This window comes from Muntiacus reevesi, chromosome 10 (genome assembly GCF_963930625.1).
Source record: "Muntiacus reevesi chromosome 10, mMunRee1.1, whole genome shotgun sequence".
Taxonomy (NCBI): domain Eukaryota; kingdom Metazoa; phylum Chordata; class Mammalia; order Artiodactyla; family Cervidae; genus Muntiacus; species Muntiacus reevesi.
Genome location: NC_089258.1, coordinates 61,590,861 through 61,611,353, shown reverse-complemented (window position 1 = coordinate 61,611,353; position 20,493 = coordinate 61,590,861). Strand labels below are relative to the sequence as shown.

Here is a 20,493-nt window from a genome sequence, read left to right as displayed (position 1 = left end):
GCATATCCAGCCAATATATTAACAGTCCGGGACAAAAAACTTATTACCTCATACTGATCATACTTTTTCTTTCTTTTTTTTTTAAATGTCATTTTGTTTTACTGTTTCAGTTCTGACAACTAGAGTCATGGGTTAGCAAATACATTTTCTTTAAAGCACCACAATCTCTGGAATGGTCATTAAGGGTCATTCATACATAAATGCACAAATGGATTCAAATTGCTTTTGCATTTCCTTTGATTAGCTGCAGGGGTAGAAATTTTGATCTGAGGACGAACTGTAGTCAATTTTAGAGCATTTTGAAGAAGGGGAAGTCAGGGCCCAGAGAGAAACGCATGATGGGAGTGGTGGGGTCAGACAGAAAAGACAGCTCTGTCCTTCCTCTTTGTCTGTCAGCCACTTTAGGGGTTCTGTGAGAAAGTGTCCTCTGACTCCCTCTCGCCTCTGATGGGCAGGCACACTTGTGTTACAGGCCATTTGTAAGTCAAAGATCATCTCATTCTGCCTGTCCTATCTTGGGGATCAGGAATGTTAGCAGAAATTGAAAGACCAGGAAATATTTAAAGGAGCCACAGCAAGATTGGTGAGAAATCTGGAAATCGTCTCTTCTGGGGGGTAAAAAAGAACATATGGAGATCTGCCTTTTAGATTTTCTGTTTATAGCTACAGATTGGAAGCCTGGATATCATAGGTAGGATCCACAGGAAGCTCATTTCGGCACACCCTGATCTTACAGTTGTTCTTAAATCTGTCCAGTAAGAGAATGGGCTGCTCTCCAAAACTGTGGTTCCCACTGGCTCTAGAATGACTGAACTGTAGCCCGCCTGGGAAGGAGGTTGGTCTGATCAGGTAATCTTAAAAATCTCTCACAGCATTACCCTCTGATTCCAATGTTCCTAATGCAGATGAAATTGTACTCCAAGACAAAGGCTGAAAATCCTGTCTGCCTTTTAATAGCTGAAAAGGAACAAAAATGCATTAGGAAGCAAAGTCAAAGCTTGACTTGCTACTGTTGAGATAAGGCAGAACATCCCGAAGACTTTAGTACAAATGGAGGGAGACCACAGTGGGAAACAAAGCCAGCAGACAATAGAGAAGACTTAGAGAACATGTGGTTGCCCAGAGGGAGGGATGAGAGGAAGGGATGGTTAGGGAGTTTGGAATGGACATTTACACACTGCGATTTTCTCAATGGATAAGCAACAAGGACCTACTGTTCCCTACAGGGAACAGAGCACAGGGGACTCTGCTCAATGTTATATGGTAGCCTGGATGGGAGGGGAGTTTGGGGCAGAAGGATAGTGACTGATGGTTTAGTCGCTAAGTCATGTCCAGCTCTTGCACCTCAGGGACTGTAGCCTGCCAGGCTCCTCTGTCCTCTGTCTATGGCATTTCCCAGGCAGGAATACTGGAGTAGGTTGCCATTTCCTCCTCCAGTTGGGAGAGGGTGGGTACTTGTATATGTGTGGGTCCCTTCATTGTCCACCCGAAACTATCACAACGTTGTTAATCGGCTATACTCCAATATAAAATAAAAAGTTTACATGACAAAAACAAAAAAAGAAAGAAAGAAAACAGCTAGGGTTACTGAGTCGGGTCTCTCGTCCCAGCTGGTTTGAGCCCTGTGGTCCCAGTCCTCATCTACCTGCCACCTTGCAGTGTTCACAGCAGCCCCTCCGAGACGGCAGTTTCTTGGGCCCCTTGTATGGTAGGAAGCAGTTAGCCATCAGGCATAAGAATTTATACTTTCAGAGAAAGTAAGAGAAGCAAGAGAAGCCTGTGTAGTGGACATGATGTTTTGTTTTTTTTTCCCCTTCTGGAGAGCTAACTCAGTGGTTGCCAACTTGCAAAGAGCAATCAGGGTCTCTGGGGGTGTGATGAGCTAGCGAACCTTTATCTGAACTCTGTAGTTGAAAGGAAACCTGAGAAACCAGTCAATAAAGGAGGAAGACTCACCAGGGCCACACTTGACGGGGTTTCTTTCAATCCAAGGCTGGGATGCCTAGCAGGGCCTGGCTGAAGGCCCAGCCTCCCCTCCCCACCTCTCCCACAATACTCACCTCTCCTCTAAACAGTCTAACAAATAGTTAAAGAACATTGGCTTGGAAAGAGCTAAATTATTAACCTACTCAAGATCTTATGTCTCTTTCAGGCCCTGTGTTTGCTATAAGCTTCATATAACATATTGCCTCTCTTTTCTCTATTTCCGTAGTGTCCATGGAAAACATTGGAGAACAAGGTAAGATACATCACTCCTTTCGATCTGAAATTTTAAAGATAGTTTGAGAAACTAAATAGCATTCATTTAGATTTTATGGGAGTTAATAAATGATACTTTGAGAATGTTGGAGTCAAGATGGGGTAAAAAGACATCTCAGGCTGAATTCTCTGAGACGCTTGGCAGAGACCTCTAGCCTGAACGGCAGTCATTGTGCCAAAGACTTTTGTGGCTTCCAGATACAGGAATATCAACAATCTCCTGTTTCCAGACAGAGTATGACCCCGTACCTGAGTCACCTACATAATTCATGAAAAAGATCATTGGCTCTATTCCTTAATCATCTCACACTGATTTTAGGTGCCTTATTAGATAATTGGATGTTTTAATGATTCTGTAACAGAAATATCATCTTCTTTTCAAAAGCTGAAATTGCTGTTAAGGTTTAAAAATACCAAACATGCTATATTTTAAATTCACATATTTTTTTCTACACAATTAAGTTATATGTTAAAGTATTGTCCAATATACTGGGTACCAAATTAATATTTTAGATTTGCATAGGATTTCAAGACCAAAACACAACACGAAGTGTGTCAGTGTGCATTATCTAAGAAGAATATTCAGAACACTTTTCTTAATCATCGCATGTGATCAATAAGAAACTTAAACTCCTCTTGGAGGAATTCTCTGTTTGTTCAGATGATCTCTGGTTAAAACTGTGGTTGCTGAAACAGGGCCACCATATTTGACTCAGGTTGAGCAAAATAAGCAAACAACTTATTTTGCTTTTGCTATTCCGTGTTAGTAAAGCAAAGTTATTAAAACCAGGATGTTTTAACATTTGTTTAACACTGTGTTTATAGCTTAAAGTTGCAGGCATAACTTCCTTATTTTTATAATTTAAGAGAGTCCCTGTAGCCATTTTGCCAGTAGATGGGCCTGTCTACAGATGGGAGGGTTCTAATCATGGGATAGTAACTAAACAATTAAATTATTTGGTTATTTTAGAACAAGCACACGTTTTGTGAATACCATAATTTTAGAGTGTATTTGCATACTACAGTGATAATTTTGTTTCTCTCATTTTAGTTGTGTGCCTGATTGCTTATCATCTACTTTTTGCAATGTTTGTCTGGTCGTATTGGAAAACTATCTTTACATTACCAATGAATCCGTCAAAAGAAGTAAGTTAAAATATTAGTATAGTTATCTCCTAAAGATGGAAATCTGAAATATTGCTGTCTGAAGAATGAGTTTTATGTCTTTTTTTAATATTGCAAATCTATTGAGCCTAGTGGTTTTTTTATATTAATATGTTAAGTAGTTGAATTTTTACTTGGTAAATATTATTTTTCCATTGTGTGAGTATTATACTTACAATATTAAATTTGTTATATGTTCCACTTCTACTTTGGAGTCAGACACAAGGATGGATGGATGGTATATAGGTGGATAGATACAAAGATAGAGCTGAAGGTAGACATGTTTCTATTATAATTATCATATTAGTGGTTCATTAGTTGGCTGTCAGCTACCAGAAACAATAACAATAAAATAACAACTTACCTAATCTTTCCCACTTTCAAAGTCTGTAGCTACTGTGCAGCTGCTGGGCACCCAGGCTCCTATCCTGTTACTCTGACATATATAGCCTCTATTCCCAGCTTTACTTCTTGACCTGAAATGGCTGCTTCAGTTCCAGCCATCATGTCTACATTCCAGGCAGCAGACCAAAGAAAGTAGAAAAGAAGAGTGGAAGTAAATGTCTTTTTCTTAAGGACACTTTCTAAAAGTTGCTGATGCCGTTTCCGATTATATTTAGGATTCAGCTAGTTATATGGCCACATTTGGTTGCACAGAAGACTGGAATTTGGTCTTTATTCTCAGTGGCCATGTTAACCATGAGGCTTCCTTGATAGCTTAGTTGGTAAAGAATCCACCTGCAATGCAGGAGAACCCAGTCGATTCCTGGGTCAGAAAGATCCACTGGAGAAGGGATAGGCTACCCACTCCAGTATTCTTGGGCTTCACTTGTGGCTCAGCTCGTAAAGAATCTGCCTACAATGCAGGAGACCTGGGTTTGATTCCTGGGTTGGGAAGATCCCCTGGAGAAAGGAAAGTCTACCCACTCTGGTATTCTGGCCTGGAGAATTTCATGGACTGTATAGTCCATGGCGTTGCAAAGAATCAGACATGACTGAGCAACTTTCACTTCGCATTAACCATGTTACAAGGACAGAGTAGATACTGAGGAACAACTAACAGTCTCAGCTCAGAAGGTTTTAAATAAAATTATTTGTTCAAATATGCATTTTGAAAAGATTATTCTGGCTAACTTTTTGTTTCTGGGTTCTTAATCCTGATTAAGTGTCCTTGAGGCAAAGGGCTATATTTTACTCATTTTTGTATCCTTGACACTTAGCCTAGTACATGGATGTTGAATAGAAATAAACCTTGCTCCAATAATAATAGTGTGGTTTTAGTAGGCTAACCTGAAAAGAGAAAGAAAGAAAGAAAGAGGTCTAAGCATCACTGTGAATTATTTCCTGAAGTAATCTGTTTGAAATGCAGCTGTGGTTAGAAAGGCCAGTAAATACACTCTGTGAACTGAGAAAGGATATTAAAAACAAAACCACAGATATGTGCATAGCATTCATAGCAGGCTTGGTCTAGAGTGCCAAGAGGTAGTCTTTTCCCTTCTTTTCTCACTTTTTCCCCCTACCTCTTTTCCTCCCTCCTACCATATTTTTTCCCTTCCAATCATCTTTCTTGCCTTCATCGTGGCCTGAATTGTAGGTTTGAAGGAGAATTCTGACTTTTATCATAGATAATGTCATCCACTCTGGTGTTTGCTTATAACCTCTGAGTTGACAATTTCCACATCTGTTTCTAGCCTGACCTCTCCCATGAATTTCAGACTTCTGTATCTCCCTGCCTAACTTAAGTCCTTGATCATTGCACCGACACCGCAGACAGCACATCGGACTGAAGTCACCACCCTCTCCTTCCCCAAACCGTGACTCAGCTGTTTGCTGCGGGTGTTCATGCCACTGCCAACCACGCCGTCATTCAAGCCGGAAGCTTGGCACCCTCGCCCCTCCCCCAGCACACACATTCTGGAGATGTGTCACTTGCTCATTTTTCTGTTTCAGCTCCAGCCCCTTTCCTTTTAGTTTCCATCATTGCCCTAATTCGGAAGCTCCGTCATCCCTCTCGTCTGACACATCGCAGTCTTCCCTGTGGCGTCACCCCTGCCAGTCTTGCCCACGCTCCGGGATTCCGAGGATTCTGCAGAAATCCATCCTTCACTCTGAAGCTGAGGCTTGACTCTTTCACTGTGCTGCTTCTGGCTGCTCAAGGGCTCTGCCCACCCCACAGGGAAAAGGCTGGATTCCCTGGGTTGCCAACGATGACTCCTGTCCAGATTTTGGACTTTTGCTTTATACTCTAGTAACTCTTAATTGTACGTCATTTCCTGTTAGCCATGCCATTATTTTCTTTCCAGAATTTTCTTACCTCCTTTCTCGTCGAAATAATTGTATTTTTACACATAGTGGCAACTCCTTCTTGGTCTCCTTTGCGGGTTCCTCATTATCTCCTGCTAGCATGTGGCAGAGCTAACATTCAAAACAAAGTCTTTTTGACCTTCACAGCTGCGCTCCTGTCCCTACACCACACTCTAGCAAAAGGAGTAGACACCATATTCGGGGAGAAGGGTGCTCAGGACATCAGTTGGAGCATAGAGGGAAAAAATAGCAAAATCTCTATTCATATTTTACTTTTTAATGTTTCTCCTTTTTAAAAAATTTCATATATAAAGTACATAATATATTAGCTAATAATGAATATGTATAACTAAATATGCATGTATTAGCAGTACAGCCTCCAATTATTCTTTTATTGATAGGGTTACATGATCAAAAGAGTTTGGAGACCATTGTCATAAAATAAGGAGTCCTTGTTTGCTGGTTAATAATCTTATTCCACTAATAAAATGCAAGATCTTGGGCCAGGCTTTTAACTGATCAGCGGCCAGAGAACCCTCACTTATAAAATGATGGTCCTGGACTTCAGCTGCCCATAAGATACTGTTAACTGCAAAAAACCTTTGGAAATGAGATTTTAAATGTAGGAGAAGAGAAAATAGAAGAAAATAATGTAAATATCTTCTAATCACTATTGAGAGAATATAAGTTTTCAATTCATAAGATTTTCTCCCAATATAAAAATAATATAACCATATTGAATAATATTTTGAAAATGAAGAGTAGGCAGGAAAAAAAAACAACCCACCACACTAATTCAGCCAGTTTATATTCTGAATTTCTTTCTAGTTTATTTTTCCTAGTTGTATTTAGAGGGCACATACTCTATTTTTTTCATGTAATAGTTCTTCATTGGTTTATTTTTAAGTACAATTACCATTTTTAATGAAAACATGATATTCTCACTGAAACTTTGGAGTTTTAGGCTGATCCCAACTTTTCATATTATAGTGTTGTTAACATGTTTGTTCATAGAGCTTTACTCATATTTTGGGTTATTTTCCTTAATATAAGTTATCAGAGGTAGAATTACTAGACAAAGGAAATTTAAGTCACTTGCCAAATTGTTTCCCAAAAGGATTGTAGCAATTTCCAAAGCTACCAGTTTCATCAGAGCCTTGGCATACCATGTGCTGTTCTTAAGAAAAGTTTCCAATTTAATAGGAAAAATGTTTTATGATTTAATTTGGACATTTTAGGTACTGATGAGGTGGTATGTTTCTTTTTTTCTTAAGTCAAAAATGACTAGCAGAAAAGGAAATACAATTCTCTGAGTTTTCTGTGTGTTATTAGATTTAGCCTTTTTCTTAGTTTGTATATCCTTTTGAACTCGTACTCTCCTTTTGTCGGAAAACTGTATTTGATTCCAAATGTTGATTTCTGATATCATTCTCCAGTAAAAGGAAGAAGAACTCCTTAGAGAGATGGCTGATTCTAGAACTAGGGCAGGAGATTTTGAAGATGAGCCAGAAGCATCTTATCATGCCAAAAAATAAAGAAGTACTCTGTAAAATAAAATATATCGATGGTGATATGTCAGAGGGCCATAGGATCCAGTTGAAAATGTCCCAGTGACCAAAGCTGGAGCATTTTGAGCAGGAAAAGAAATAAAACAGTGTTCAGTTACAACCGGGTGGCTCAGCGGTGAAGAATCTGCCTGCTATGCAGGAAATGCTGGAGACACTGGTTTGATCCCTGGGTTGGGAAGATCCCCTGGAAAATGGCACGGGCAACCCACTCCAGTATTCTTGCCTGGAAAACCACATGGACAGAAGAGCCTGGCAGGCTACTGTCCAAAGGGTCACAAAGAGTCAGACACAACTGAAGCAAACAAACACACACACACACACACACACACACACACACACAACTCAAAGTATAAAATAAATATTCTTGCATTTCTCAGTATACAGAAATGATTGAATGAATAAATAAGTGGAAAAAAGAAATTTCTTTTACAGAAGAATTCCAAATAATTTGTGTAGATACTCTGTCCTCAACGGCTTCCCAGTTGGCTCAGTCTGTAAGGAATCCTCCTGCAATGCAGGAGACCTGGGTTTGATCCCTGGGTCAGGAAGATCCCCTGGAGAAGGAAATGGCAACCCACTCCAGTATTCTTGCCTGGAGAATCCCATGGACAGGGGAGCCTGGTGGGCTACAGTCCATGGAGTCGCAAGAGTCAGACATGACTTAGCAACTAAACTACCACCACCTGCCTTCAATGATGCGTGCACGCATGCTACGTAGCTTCAGTCGTGTCTGACACTTTGCAACCCTATGGACCATAGCCCTCAAGGAGGGGCGGAATAAATCCCTGCTTTGTAAAATGTGGGCTGCCTGTAGTAACTTCCTTCCAAAGAGTACAGGATGAGATAGGGAAATAATGATTCACTTCACAGTGGAGAAACCTGAAAAACACCTCCTCAACCAGGTGATTAAAGTCACCATCAACAGTTCTAAGTCACGTTGATTGTATGTTCTCTTGATATGATGTGATACGAATGGCACTTTGCTTCTGTGGTTTTCCTCCACAAAACCCGTAACCCCAATCTAATCATGTGAAAAATATCACAAAGATTTCAGTAGAGAAGCACTTTATAAAACACCTCAGCAGTACTATGCAAACTCAATCAAGGTCAACAGAAACAAGGAAAATCTGAGAAACTGTTATAGCCAAGAGGAACTTAAGGAAACGTGACCAACAAATGTACTATGGTATCCTCAACAGAACCCTGGAACAGAAAAATAAGGTATTCAGTAAGAACTAAGGAAATCTGAATAAACTATGAACTGTTGTTAATAACAGTGTATCCATATTGATTCATTAATTGTCCTAAATGTACCATACTAATACCTGATATTAGGAATATAAGCAGTTTGATGAGAGGATATATGGGAACCTTATACCATTTTCTCAATTTTTTGGTAAATTCCAAGTATTCTAAAATTGATAAAACTACTTAAAAGCAAAACAACTTGCATTAACTGGCCAAAGGACTGCCACAGTCTGGAGGGTTGGAGGTTGGGTGTGTTATCAAAAGGTAACACCCCAGGAGATCTTTCATTCCATCAGATCTCTACAACTGTCACATTTCCTCAAATCTGTGACATGCATTTGTACATAAAAGTGTTCTAGGGAGGGGGAGTGCATATTCGGTCATTCCAAGATAGCGTTAGGTATTTTGACATCCATCTTAGATAAGTAATAGTTCTACCAAACAGTATTTGGTCTTTTGGACCTGATGGATGCAGTGTGCTAGGTTTATTTATAAAAGTATTAAACATACTGAGGAGCCATCCAGTTCTATCACTCACTAGAACTTACCTCTAAGGTTAAAAGGATCCAGAACTCTGTAGAAAATGTAATAAAATGTTAGTGGTTCTATTCCTTTTGACTATTATTAAGTCTTTTACTAATTTTCTTTTTTTTTTTTTTTTTTTTTAAATATTATTTTATTAGTTGGATCTTTTACTAATTTTCAATGCTAGGTTTTAAATTAATTTTAGACTTGAACAATGGAGACAAATCTACCTGACCTGTGGGAATCAGGGTTCTGACAACAGAAAGCTAGAGACCAGAGTATAAAAAACCTTTAGCCTTAACATTCGGCGCTCTGACATAGGCCTGCTGGTACTTGTTCCTTTGTCCATTCCACAGTTCTCACAGAGGTCTTACTCTGTGCCGAGACTTAATCCCCTTGTGGGGTTACATGCTTGTGAAAGAGGGAGGCGAAGGGTAAATGAACCAACAAAATAATTTCACATTATGGTGTGCAACACAGAGAAAGCACACGCGGACCTGATGGGGAATATGGCAAGGGGAAGGGATGAGTTACCAGGGTCCCTACTCTAGTAAGGGAATCATGGAAGTCCCTTGAGGAGATGCCATTTAAGCTGAAACCTGCAGCATGAGAAAGAGCCATCCAGAGAGTGTGCAGAATAGTGTTCTAGGCAGAGGAATTGAAAGTTAGTAGAGACTTTCTCTTAGATTGACCCTATTCTTTCATGACTATTACAGTATTATAGCTTCATTTCATGTTATCCAATTTCTATCACTCAAAACTATTTCCAAACAAGGTACACAGTCCTGTGAATAACTTTTGTCATAGAGTCATATCCCTAAAAATAACATTTATAATAGTTTATTTGATGCATCTGTTCATCAGTATGTTGACAGTCTTGGTTGTACACAGCTGTCGTTCATTAAATGTTAAGTGCCATATAGGATTCAAGTTATTTGGATGGACTATACTCCAAGTTATTTATCCATTATCCTTGATGGACATTTGGGTTTAGTTTTTTATGTTTCAAACGTGAATATCCTTGTACATGTCTCCTAGAGCATATTTATAGGAGTTTGAACAGACTTTAAAAAAATTTTTTGTGTGATTATCAAGTTGGAACCCAGACAGATTTTCATTTTTCTCAAAGAAGTATTTTTTTAAATTGGTGGGACAAAATTTGCAGTATAGGAAGTAAAATTAAAGATACTTCTTTTGAGTGCTAAAAAATTCATGTAATGATTATCCCTAAGTTAAAACTCCCTCTACATGAGAAGTTTTGCTTGATGTATCTTTTCTATTTTTGTTTATAATTATAACCAATTATTAACTGCATCCATTGAGCTAATTGGTTTATTTTGCCATTTCATCTATTAATATAACTTATACTTGGATAGAACTCTACAGTTTGTAAAAAACACTTTTACTTTCTCATTTCCTCTTGAGGTTCATAAAGATCTGAGGGAGCAAGCATTATCATTTTTCCCCTTTTCTAGATTTATAAACTACGGGATGAATAGACTTGCCCAGATTTCATGCCCCATTGCCTCTTTGAATATATGTGCTATGTCCTGCTAATATTTTATAAATACTTTTTGCGGGTATAGTAGATCAATATGTTATTCCTTTGTGAGCACTGATTAATATTTAAGTTTCTTCCACAGTTCCATCTCTCTTATGCAGAGAAAGAATTGCTGGAGAGAGAGCCTCGAGGAGAAGCCCATCAGGAAGTCCTTCGGCGAGCAGCCAAAGACCTCCCCATCTACACGAGGACCATGTCTGGAGGTAGAGGACAAAGAGTGCTTTAGCAGGATGGGTTGGGGTGACAGTTAGAAAGCATATCTGTACTTGAAACTCTCAAACGCGCATTGAAACCCACTGTGCTATGGCTCAGATTGTTATTAACTGTCTTCTATAGAATCCCATAAAATAGCATGGACACCTGAATAAGGCTATGACACAGAGATCTCAACCAAGTCAGAGCTGACTTGACTTCTATTCTGCCTTCCTAGTTGTGACTCAGTGAAGGTGTTAGAACTGCTGAAATCTTGATTTGTAGTTGTGTTCATTTTTAAAGTTTTAATTACACACCTGCCTATTCTTAAGTCAAAAGAGCATTATATGTAATGCACATATTGTTGATAATTTTACATAAATTTAAAAGTTATTATATAAATTACACAAAACTTAATTCAGCTATTGATACAGTTTCTATCTTTAGATTTTATAGTAATTCATTTTTTTTTATGAACACAACACAATAAATCTCATTTTACTTAGGTCAGATTTTTTAGGTCATTTAAGCAGTTATCTAATCAAATAATTGTCTTAAAAACTGACACGCAGGGGGACTTCCCTGGTGGTCCAGTGATTAAGACCACACCTTCCATTGCAGGGGTTATGGATTCGATCCCTTGTCAGGGACTTAAAATCCCACGTTCCTCAAAAGTCAGAAAACCAAAACATAAAACAGAAGCAATTTTGTGACACATTCAGTAAAGACTTTTAAAAAATATATGTTATTTTAAAAAAGCTGACAGACTTGGATGACTGGTGCTTGCCCACCAAGGCTCACCCAGAAACTTTGTGGATTTGGCTGTGTGCGCCCATTTCGGTGGCCACTAGCCCCATGTGGCTTTTGAGCCTTAAAACATGGCTCATCCAAACTGAGACATGCTCTAAGTATAAAATACACAACTAGTTTCAAAGACCTAGGATGAAAAAAGGACTGTAAAATATCTCATTAATATTTTTATATTGTATATATTCAACTCTGACTCACTTTATAATCATAATTCAGTATAACTCTAAGTCTCACGCATGATGTTTTCCTGTTTGTTTTTACTGCTTGTCAGTGAGCAAGTGGTGAATCCCTGATTTGATATTATGCCACTGATATTACCCCACAAAGATAGAAATGTGTTTCTGTATATGTGTACGTATATGTACCCAAGATGAGCCTAAACTAATATGGAGGAAATTTAAACCCCCTAAAAGTTAATTATTGCACAAGTTTCCAAACGTATTTAATGGCAGTGATGTATCAGGTGCAAAAATCTAGTTTCCACATTCCTAGTGCAGTGCCTTTTCTACTAGACCCCTTGATGCACCAAATTAAGACTAAGTCATATCAGAACGAAGTATTAGTGTTCATTAGTAACAACTGCACTTTGGATTTATGTCATCTCCTTGTGTGAATTATGTGACGCTTGTTCCTTGGAAGAAAAGTTACGACCAACGTAGATAGCATATTAAAAAGCAGAGACATAACTTTGCTAACAAAGGTCCATCTAGTCAAGGCTATGGTTTTTCCAGTGGTCATGTATCGACGTGAGAGTTGGTCTTATAAAGAGAGCTGAGCGCCAAAGAATTGATGCTTTTAAACTGTGGTGTTGGAGAAGACTCTTGAGAGACCCTTGGACTGCAAGAAGATCCAACCAGTCCATCCTAAAGGAGATCAGTCCTGAATATTCATTGGAAGGACTGATGCTGAAGCTGAAACTCCAATACTTTGGCCACCTGATGCGAAGAACTAACTCATTGGAAAAGACCCTGATGCTGGGAAAGATTGAAGATTGAAGATGGGAGGAGAAGGGGATGACAGAGGATGAGATGGTTGGATGGCACGACTTAGACACGACTAAGCAACTGAATTGAACTGAACTGAACTGAATTGAAGACTATCTTCTCTTGTGTTGTATGCCTATCTCCTGGGATGAATTTATGATTCTCAGTATTTTTGACAATCTGAAACAGAATCTGAATTTCCTAATATAGTCTTTATATTTTTAGTGCAAAACTTCTGGATGCATGCTGAAATCAATTTTAACTGACTAGAGTCATAGACTAAATTAAATTACAGGAAGTATAATAAAGAGATGATAATGTTGGTGTGGTTAATCTCTCTCTGGAATATGTGGGGTGTAAAAGTAATCAGAGAAGACTCTTGAGAGTCCCTTGGACTGCAAGGAGATCCAACCAGTCCATCCTAAAGGAGATCAGTCCTGGGTGTTCATTGGAAGAACCGACGCTGAAGCTGAAACTCCAATACTTTGGCCACCTCATATGAAGAGTTGACTCTTTAGTTGGAAAATTACCTGGAATTTAGTTGGAAATGACCCTGATGCTGGGAGGGATTGGGGGCAGGAGGAGAAGGGGACGACAGAGGATGAGATGGCTGGATGGCATCACCGACTCGATGGACATGAGTTTGAGTAAACTCCAGGAGTTGGTGATGGACAGGGAGGCCTGGCATGCTGCGATTCATGGGGTCGCAAAGAGTCGGATACAACTGAGTGACTGAGCTGAACTGAACTGAACTGAACTGAAAGGTAATCATGAATGCAGAATGGACATGCAGTGGAGGGACACAACGCCCGCAAGGCAGGAATATGAGGGTCCTTTTTCTTAGGCCACCCTCGGCCAAAACCCCTGGGTTGTTCAGATAACTTCCTTCCTCACCCTGAGAAAGGCCATGGACCGAAGCACTGAAAGGCTCAGTTGATGTCCACACACTTTATATGTCTTAGAGAACTGAAGAAAATGGATAGTAGTATAATTGAGGGTTTTCCCATTCATTCTAGATCCACAGTCTTTCCTCCAAACCTGAAAGAGAAAAATAGTGACTGCCTAGGTTACATTGACTGCTATACATAGAGAACAAATTCAACCATGTACAGTCATGGGTGTGTGAGGCAAGTGTTAAGACTGTTCATCTCACTTCTTTTTGTCCTGTGCTGTCTTTTTGATCCACGCATCTCCTGATTTCTTATGGGGCTCTCCAAATTCTATTATATTATTAGTTATTTTTATTAAGGAGGGCTATTTGCTTTTCCAGCTCTCCCTTGCTGTTGATCCTTTCCTACAAAAAAATATTTATAGACCTTTTGACTAGGAAGATTAGCATTAGAAGTGACATAGTTAATTAATCACTTTGTACATAGATGTTGGTGATGTTTCCTTTTCAACATTTACCAAAAAAGTTTTAAATTATATAAATAATACATGAATAAATTCTCAGAAGATTCAAGCAAGACAGTTAAAACTCCCCCTCCATTGTTAGGACTTTTTAAATGATAATCAGATGGCTCACTTTAAATTCCAGTGGGATGATTTTAGTTGAATCTGATCTGGCACATGGAGTGTGTTTTAATTATAAAACTAAATTTCCGTCTGTGAAAGACCGTGAACAAAAAGATTTTCTACAAAAAAGATTATAAATGAAAAATTTCAAAATATTTTTGAGTCACTGCCCACTTTAATTTGCAAGGTGCATCCCCCCGCAGTGTACTTTAGAAATAATCACCACTTAGAGAACATGTACAATTGCTCAACAAAACTCACATGGAAATTGTGTGACTTTAAACCCATGCTGCCCATTATGGAAACCACTAGTCTTTTGTGATTGTGACAGCTTCAAATTTGACTATAAGTGGAAAACACAAAACAGGTTTTAAAGGCTATTTAAAAGCAACAGAAGACTCAGTTGATGTTGATATATACTTCAACTGTTGATATACTTCAAGTATATTCAAATCATATACTTCATTTGTATATAATATAAAATGTTATATGTATTTATAATTATAATAATTATATTTTGAAATATGTATTAGCTAAAATAAAATATATCATTAAAATTAATCCCCCCCCCCTTTTTTTTACTTCTTTTAACATAGCTCCTAGAGAGTTTAACAGCACTTGTGTAGCTCACATTATATTCCTTCTGGACAACACTGCTCCCATTTTGATACCTGGCATGAGCCAGTGATACTTTAGAGCTTCACCTGGAATGTCCCTGTGAGACTTCTTCATTCAGGAGATGAGCAGGCCATGCCATTCACCTCTGGAATTCCTGAAAAAAAAAGTTTTATAAGGGGATGATTAAGGACTTATTTCAGTATTGAAAACAACTCCTTTTAGGCCTGTTGTCTTAAAAATAAAGCTCATTTTGTTCTTAGTTTATAACAGTTTTTTCCTTTTTTTAGAGGTTATGATATTAGCTAATATTATCTTGATAATTGCTTGCTGCAAGTATGTTTTCCAGATTTTAAGTTTGCTTGTTTGGTTTTGCCAGCCCTACTGTACTGCCCACTTAACTGATCTCCTATAATTTTGGCAGACTGAGGGCATCCTGTCAGATGCCTGTATACTGAAAGAGCATCTCCAATCATCCATAACTGTCTCTGATGTCTGTTTTAGAGAAGAAAGCCTCAGGACTTCAGTCACAAGAATTAAAATTCTCTGGTGGAAATACCTCTTGGAATACTCACTCCTCATCTTGCATCTCACCCAGCAGGGAAGATGTGAACTCTTTCCCAATTCAAACAGCTAGTTGAATTTATTCACAAATTTCTAAAATGTGTTTCTCAAAAAACTTCTAAAATGTGGTTGTATCCTATACCTAGTCATCCTGGCAGAGTCCAGGAAGTGAAATGATTTAGTCAAGGGAGACATTCTGTTTACTTTGATGAAAATGGACATGGTTGCACCCTTTGTAAGTCTGTGATTACTTTGTAATTAGATAGTATATTTATAGTTGAGCATGCCTTAGAAAAATTCCCCCCAAAGATCTATTCTTGGGAGATCTCTGCAGAGAACTGAGGCTTTAGTCAAATCATTTCATTTTTGTATTTATGCAGTCAAATATGTCATTTCTATCAAATTTAGATTCATTATGCCTTATGGAATTTAAATTTGGATAAATGATTAAAAGCTATTTAATTATGTCTTCAATTCACTGTTAAATCTAAGGCTAAGTGGAGCTTTTTGTTCCTAGCAATCCGCTATTGTGACAGATGCCAACTTATAAAACCAGATCGCTGCCACCACTGTTCCGTCTGTGATAAGTAAGAAAAACCCTTTACTTCTAAAATGTCTACACGCCTGTGGGTTTTTTTTAATGTGTTTCTTTTCTCGTTGCTTTCCAGATTATTTCCTTTTCTCCTTATTCATGCTTATCAGACCTTTATTTAGGAGATATGCCCAGCACTTGCATAAATACGAGTGTGGCTAAGGGCCATGATCAGTTGTCTCTGTTCCCCCAGATTCTTTGTGACTTGAATGAAGTGCATGATTTTAGCAGCTCATTCTTGGCTAGTTCTAGTTAAGAAAAATTTCTATGACTCATTTCCTTTTTATAAAGATAATTCAGTTGGCTTCATGACAGTCAGATGTTACATACTTAATATACCACAAGAACAGTACCATATACTTGTCTTACAGTTGGACATTAATGGAGTTTTATCCAGACTGTCTGTAAATCTGTTGACATTTTGTACTTTCTTCAGCATAAAATAGTTGTATATTAACATATTGTGTTTTTAGAAAATGAGTTATTTATTTACATCTTAAAACATGTATATTTTGAATTTAAAGTTCTGTTTTTGTATCATCTAGAATTGGCTATAATGTTTATTTTAGATGAGGCATTTTGCTATTATTCAGCTTTTAGATAAGTAAATAATTTTGCAATATTTTACCTGCCACAACTCTTTTGAAATAGTATTTCATTTTATAACATATTGGGATTAAACTTTTGTGGGATGCTGAATTTTGTGTATGTGGTTTTTTTTTAGATGTATTTTGAAGATGGATCATCATTGCCCATGGTGAGTATGGTTCTACACTTAAAGAAGTTTCTGCCCTTTATAGCATAATAAGTTGAATCATTGATCTATTTAAATCTTTTTATAAATGAAATGTTGCCTTGGCGAACCTAGGAAGTCCCTTCAGGTTTAGTTTGTAGTGTTTGTTTAGTTAGCTGAAATTGTTTAGTTAGCTCAAAAGAGCCTTTATTCCATGAGTTTCCATGAAATAATTTTAACACCAGTAGGTTAACAATGTAAAACATTCTCTTACGTTTGCTCAAAACAAATGGTTTTCTTTGTATGCACATGCATAAACAGAGAGATTCTAGAATACTTCTAGAATACAGAAATTACACCAAAATGTGCACATAAATTATACATAACACTTCACTTGAAGTATCTGATAAGGAATGAATTCATCTAAAGATTTAACAATCTGTTTTAAATAGAACTTAATGCTAAGGAGTAGAATAGCAGATCTGTAAATACACACATGTGTTTCAACAAGGGTTTCCACTTAGAATTTATTAAAATTTTTTAAAAAATTTCTAAGTCATGAAATTAGGTAACTGACTAGAGGATTATTTGAAAGATCTAATTACCTAATGAAGGTTGGCTTTTCTACCTTTTAACTTTTCATCTCAGTGTACACACCCCTGTGACACCACACCAAGGTTGCCAGTCAGGTTGGATTTGGACATTAAGCATGATCTTTCTCCAAGCCTTGTCTTCCTTCATGGTTGGCACCAGGCAAGGTAGGGCTTCCCTTATGGCTCACCTGATAAAGAATCCACCTGCAATGCAGGAGACCTGGGTTCGATCCCTGGGTTGGGAAGATCCCCTGGAGAAGGGAAAGGCTACCCATTCCAGTATTCTGGCCTGGAGAATTCCATGGACTCTGTAGTTCATGGGGTCCCAAAGAGTCGGACATGACTGAATGACTTTGACTTTCAGGCAAGGTAGACCTACCCACAAACCTACGCCAGAGGTGGGCGAAGCATACACAGTGAACAGTTATCTTAGCTGCATAAACAGTAGCAGGATGTCAGGTTTGCGATATTCTTTATCTCTGTCCAGGGTACCTCTTACTTTTCTTCACCTAGATTTTCTGCTGTTAACAAGTTAAGGCTGACTAACTCCTATGAAAATAATGCTCCTCTTAAGAGAAAGATGTTGGTAAATAACCCCTGTTTGAAGTAAAGATTTTCATTTGTGGTGACTTTTCTTTCCTCATTTTTTCCTTCATTTCATTCATTCTGTTCTCTTTCTTAGCAAGTTCTTTTTCCACTGATATTTCCAATTTTATGGCCAGAGTCTCTTTGCCTTCCCCCCACTTCACTTATGCCCTGGAAATGTTTTCATATCAACATACAAGAGATCTTTTATACAGTCATTATGTAAATGTAACAGTCACTTATTAAGACTTATAGTGAGGCAGGCTTTTTATACAGGTCTTGCATATGATTTTGAAGCTCAGGATCTGTCAACTTTTAGTGTTTGAAAAATCAGAGAACCATGCCTCTGGTTCGCAATGACTTCAACGTATCTGCTGTGGCCAGAATACCCTCTGGGGTGCGGGGGACCAACTTCACACCTCTTTTTTACCTAAAATAGATATTGTAGTCTTTGCCTTATTGGCTATCCTATCAAATAAGTGTTTTTTTCTTTTTAATATAATTTTTAAATTTATTAATTATACTAATAATATTCTTTGACAAGGCTGCAAATGGTTAGGTGGCACTAATTAAATAATTTCAGATTCAGTTTATTGAGTGCCTGTAATGTCTAGAGATGATATATCCATATATCTGTAAAATCTATAATCCTTATAACCATGATAGATATTATTAAAAATTATTTGTCCCATTTTTAAACAAGAGGAAAGTGAGGCTCAGAAAAGTTCCGGAGTGAACTTAAAGTCATATATCAAGTTGTTTGGACCTCAGTGGCCACTTTCTTTCCACCTTTTTTTAATATTATGTTCTTTTTCCAATTAGACTCAGAAAGCAGTTTCCCTAAAACAGAACCAAGAGATGTTTAACTGAGTTTAAATGAATGTGTAAGGGATGTTTATCTAGAATGTATTTATTTCTCCATATAAAGGCATTCAGATTCAGAGTACATGCACTTTTCAAATTGAGTCTTCAAAGTAGTAGGCAGTTAAAATGTCTAACCAAAAGCTGTCTGTCAGGAAGAGAGTAAGTTATTATTAAAAATAAATATTATTATCTCAAGTATAACACTCCTACCAAGCTCAGTCTTTATTGACTAACCTTCTCCTCTGTTTTCTGACTGACATGGCAAATCACACCATGCCCCTAAGTAGAAGTTAAAGTAAGCTAAATTAGATGTTGTAAAAGTCTCCGTTCAAGATCATTTTCCTTTCTATAAAAACGCGATTTGTCATCCAGTACAAAAGCTGGTTCTTACATTCCTGCGGGAAGAGCAGCCGTCTTTCCTGTCGCATCGCGTGTTCCCCTTGTCCACAGAAGCGTCGTTGTCTGGACATCCACGTGGCCAATCTTAACACCCCAGCCTCTGTCTCCCATTCTCTCCTCTTGTAACCAACACAGATAAGCATGGGGATATCCTCTCTCCTTTTGTGACAGAACACATTTAGACTCGGCTTGTATGGAATTGTTGCAATATTACTTCTTAGCATTATTTCATCACACCGAGATTGTAAGAGACAATCTCGGTGGCTGGTTTGCACTCACACTGAAATCCCTTGAGCTGCCAGAGCAACTCTTTCACACACTATGCACCCACAGTTTTGCTTCTTTATGAATCTGTCACACACAATACCCTTAAGTTCCAAAATTACTAACTCTAATGCTGTTCCCTTTATCTTATGTTTTTGGAGGTGGCAGATATAAACATTTTCCATTTTTGTTCCAAATTTTGGTTTATCCATAAGCCCAATGTTTAACTTTTGAATTTTTTTAATTAAAAAAGTTTTAACTTTAAGAACTTACCATGAACTCTGTCCTCTTAACAAATTTTTAAGCATGTAGTAACAGTATTGCTAACTCTAGGCACATGGCATATAGCAGACTCAGTCCATATTCATCTTATGGAATTGAGTAAACATTTTTCATATGAATATTGTTTCTCTTCAACAATAGAGAAAGAGAAACAATTAGTTTATTGGCAAAGTCAGTAAAGAGGAAGATTATCTTATGCCAGTAGTGAGTAGGAACAAAGGTGTTTGCTGGAGAAGGACATGGCAACCCACTCCAGTATTCTTGCCTGGAGAATCCCATGGACAGAGGAGCCTGGTGGGCTACAGTCCGTGAGGTCACAAAGATTCAGACATGACTGAGTCACACACACACACACACACACACACAGGTGAAAGAAGAAACATCTGTGTGTTCTGTGCAGTGAGTTTATTATTTTTATTGTTAATTCATGGGTTCACTACCCATGAAGATAGCAACCAGTTCCACTTAGGTGTTGTATCACATTTATACTGTATCATACAGGAATTCCTTTGTCTTAATAAAAAGAGGGAAAATAAGCTTTGATAGAAGAAGTGTGATGATAAAGTATGAGTTGTATTTGTATTTATGTTTATTGATACAGTAGTTTGAGTTCTTAAACCACCCTCTCCAAATACAATGATTTCAGAGTAAAAGCTGAGAATTCTGCATCTCCAGTGTTGGAATCCTAGCATAGAGACCTGGTTCTCAGAAAGGATCTGAGTGCTGATTTGACAGATGAGGAAAAGGAAACCTTTAGAAATTATGGCACTTTGTCAGGGACACATAGTTATTTAGCATCGAATGTACATGACGACCTGACTGTCTGGCTCCCAGTCCTGTTTCTTTCCTTAAACCCGCCGTTTAAGATGTTTT

The 20,493-nt window shown here is 37.9% G+C and overlaps 1 protein-coding gene across 1 annotated transcript in view; it reads left to right on the top strand.

Moving 5' to 3' along the window:
* ZDHHC2 (zinc finger DHHC-type palmitoyltransferase 2) overlaps positions 1 to 20,493 on the top strand; it is a 66,212-nt gene that overhangs the window by 29,214 nt on the left and 16,505 nt on the right. The window contains exons 2-6 of the mRNA XM_065946803.1: positions 2,213 to 2,239; positions 3,311 to 3,405; positions 10,712 to 10,832; positions 15,826 to 15,895; positions 16,625 to 16,657. Of these exons, the coding sequence (XP_065802875.1) occupies positions 2,213 to 2,239; positions 3,311 to 3,405; positions 10,712 to 10,832; positions 15,826 to 15,895; positions 16,625 to 16,657 (346 nt within the window). The remainder of the gene's footprint in view (positions 1 to 2,212; positions 2,240 to 3,310; positions 3,406 to 10,711; positions 10,833 to 15,825; positions 15,896 to 16,624; positions 16,658 to 20,493) is intronic.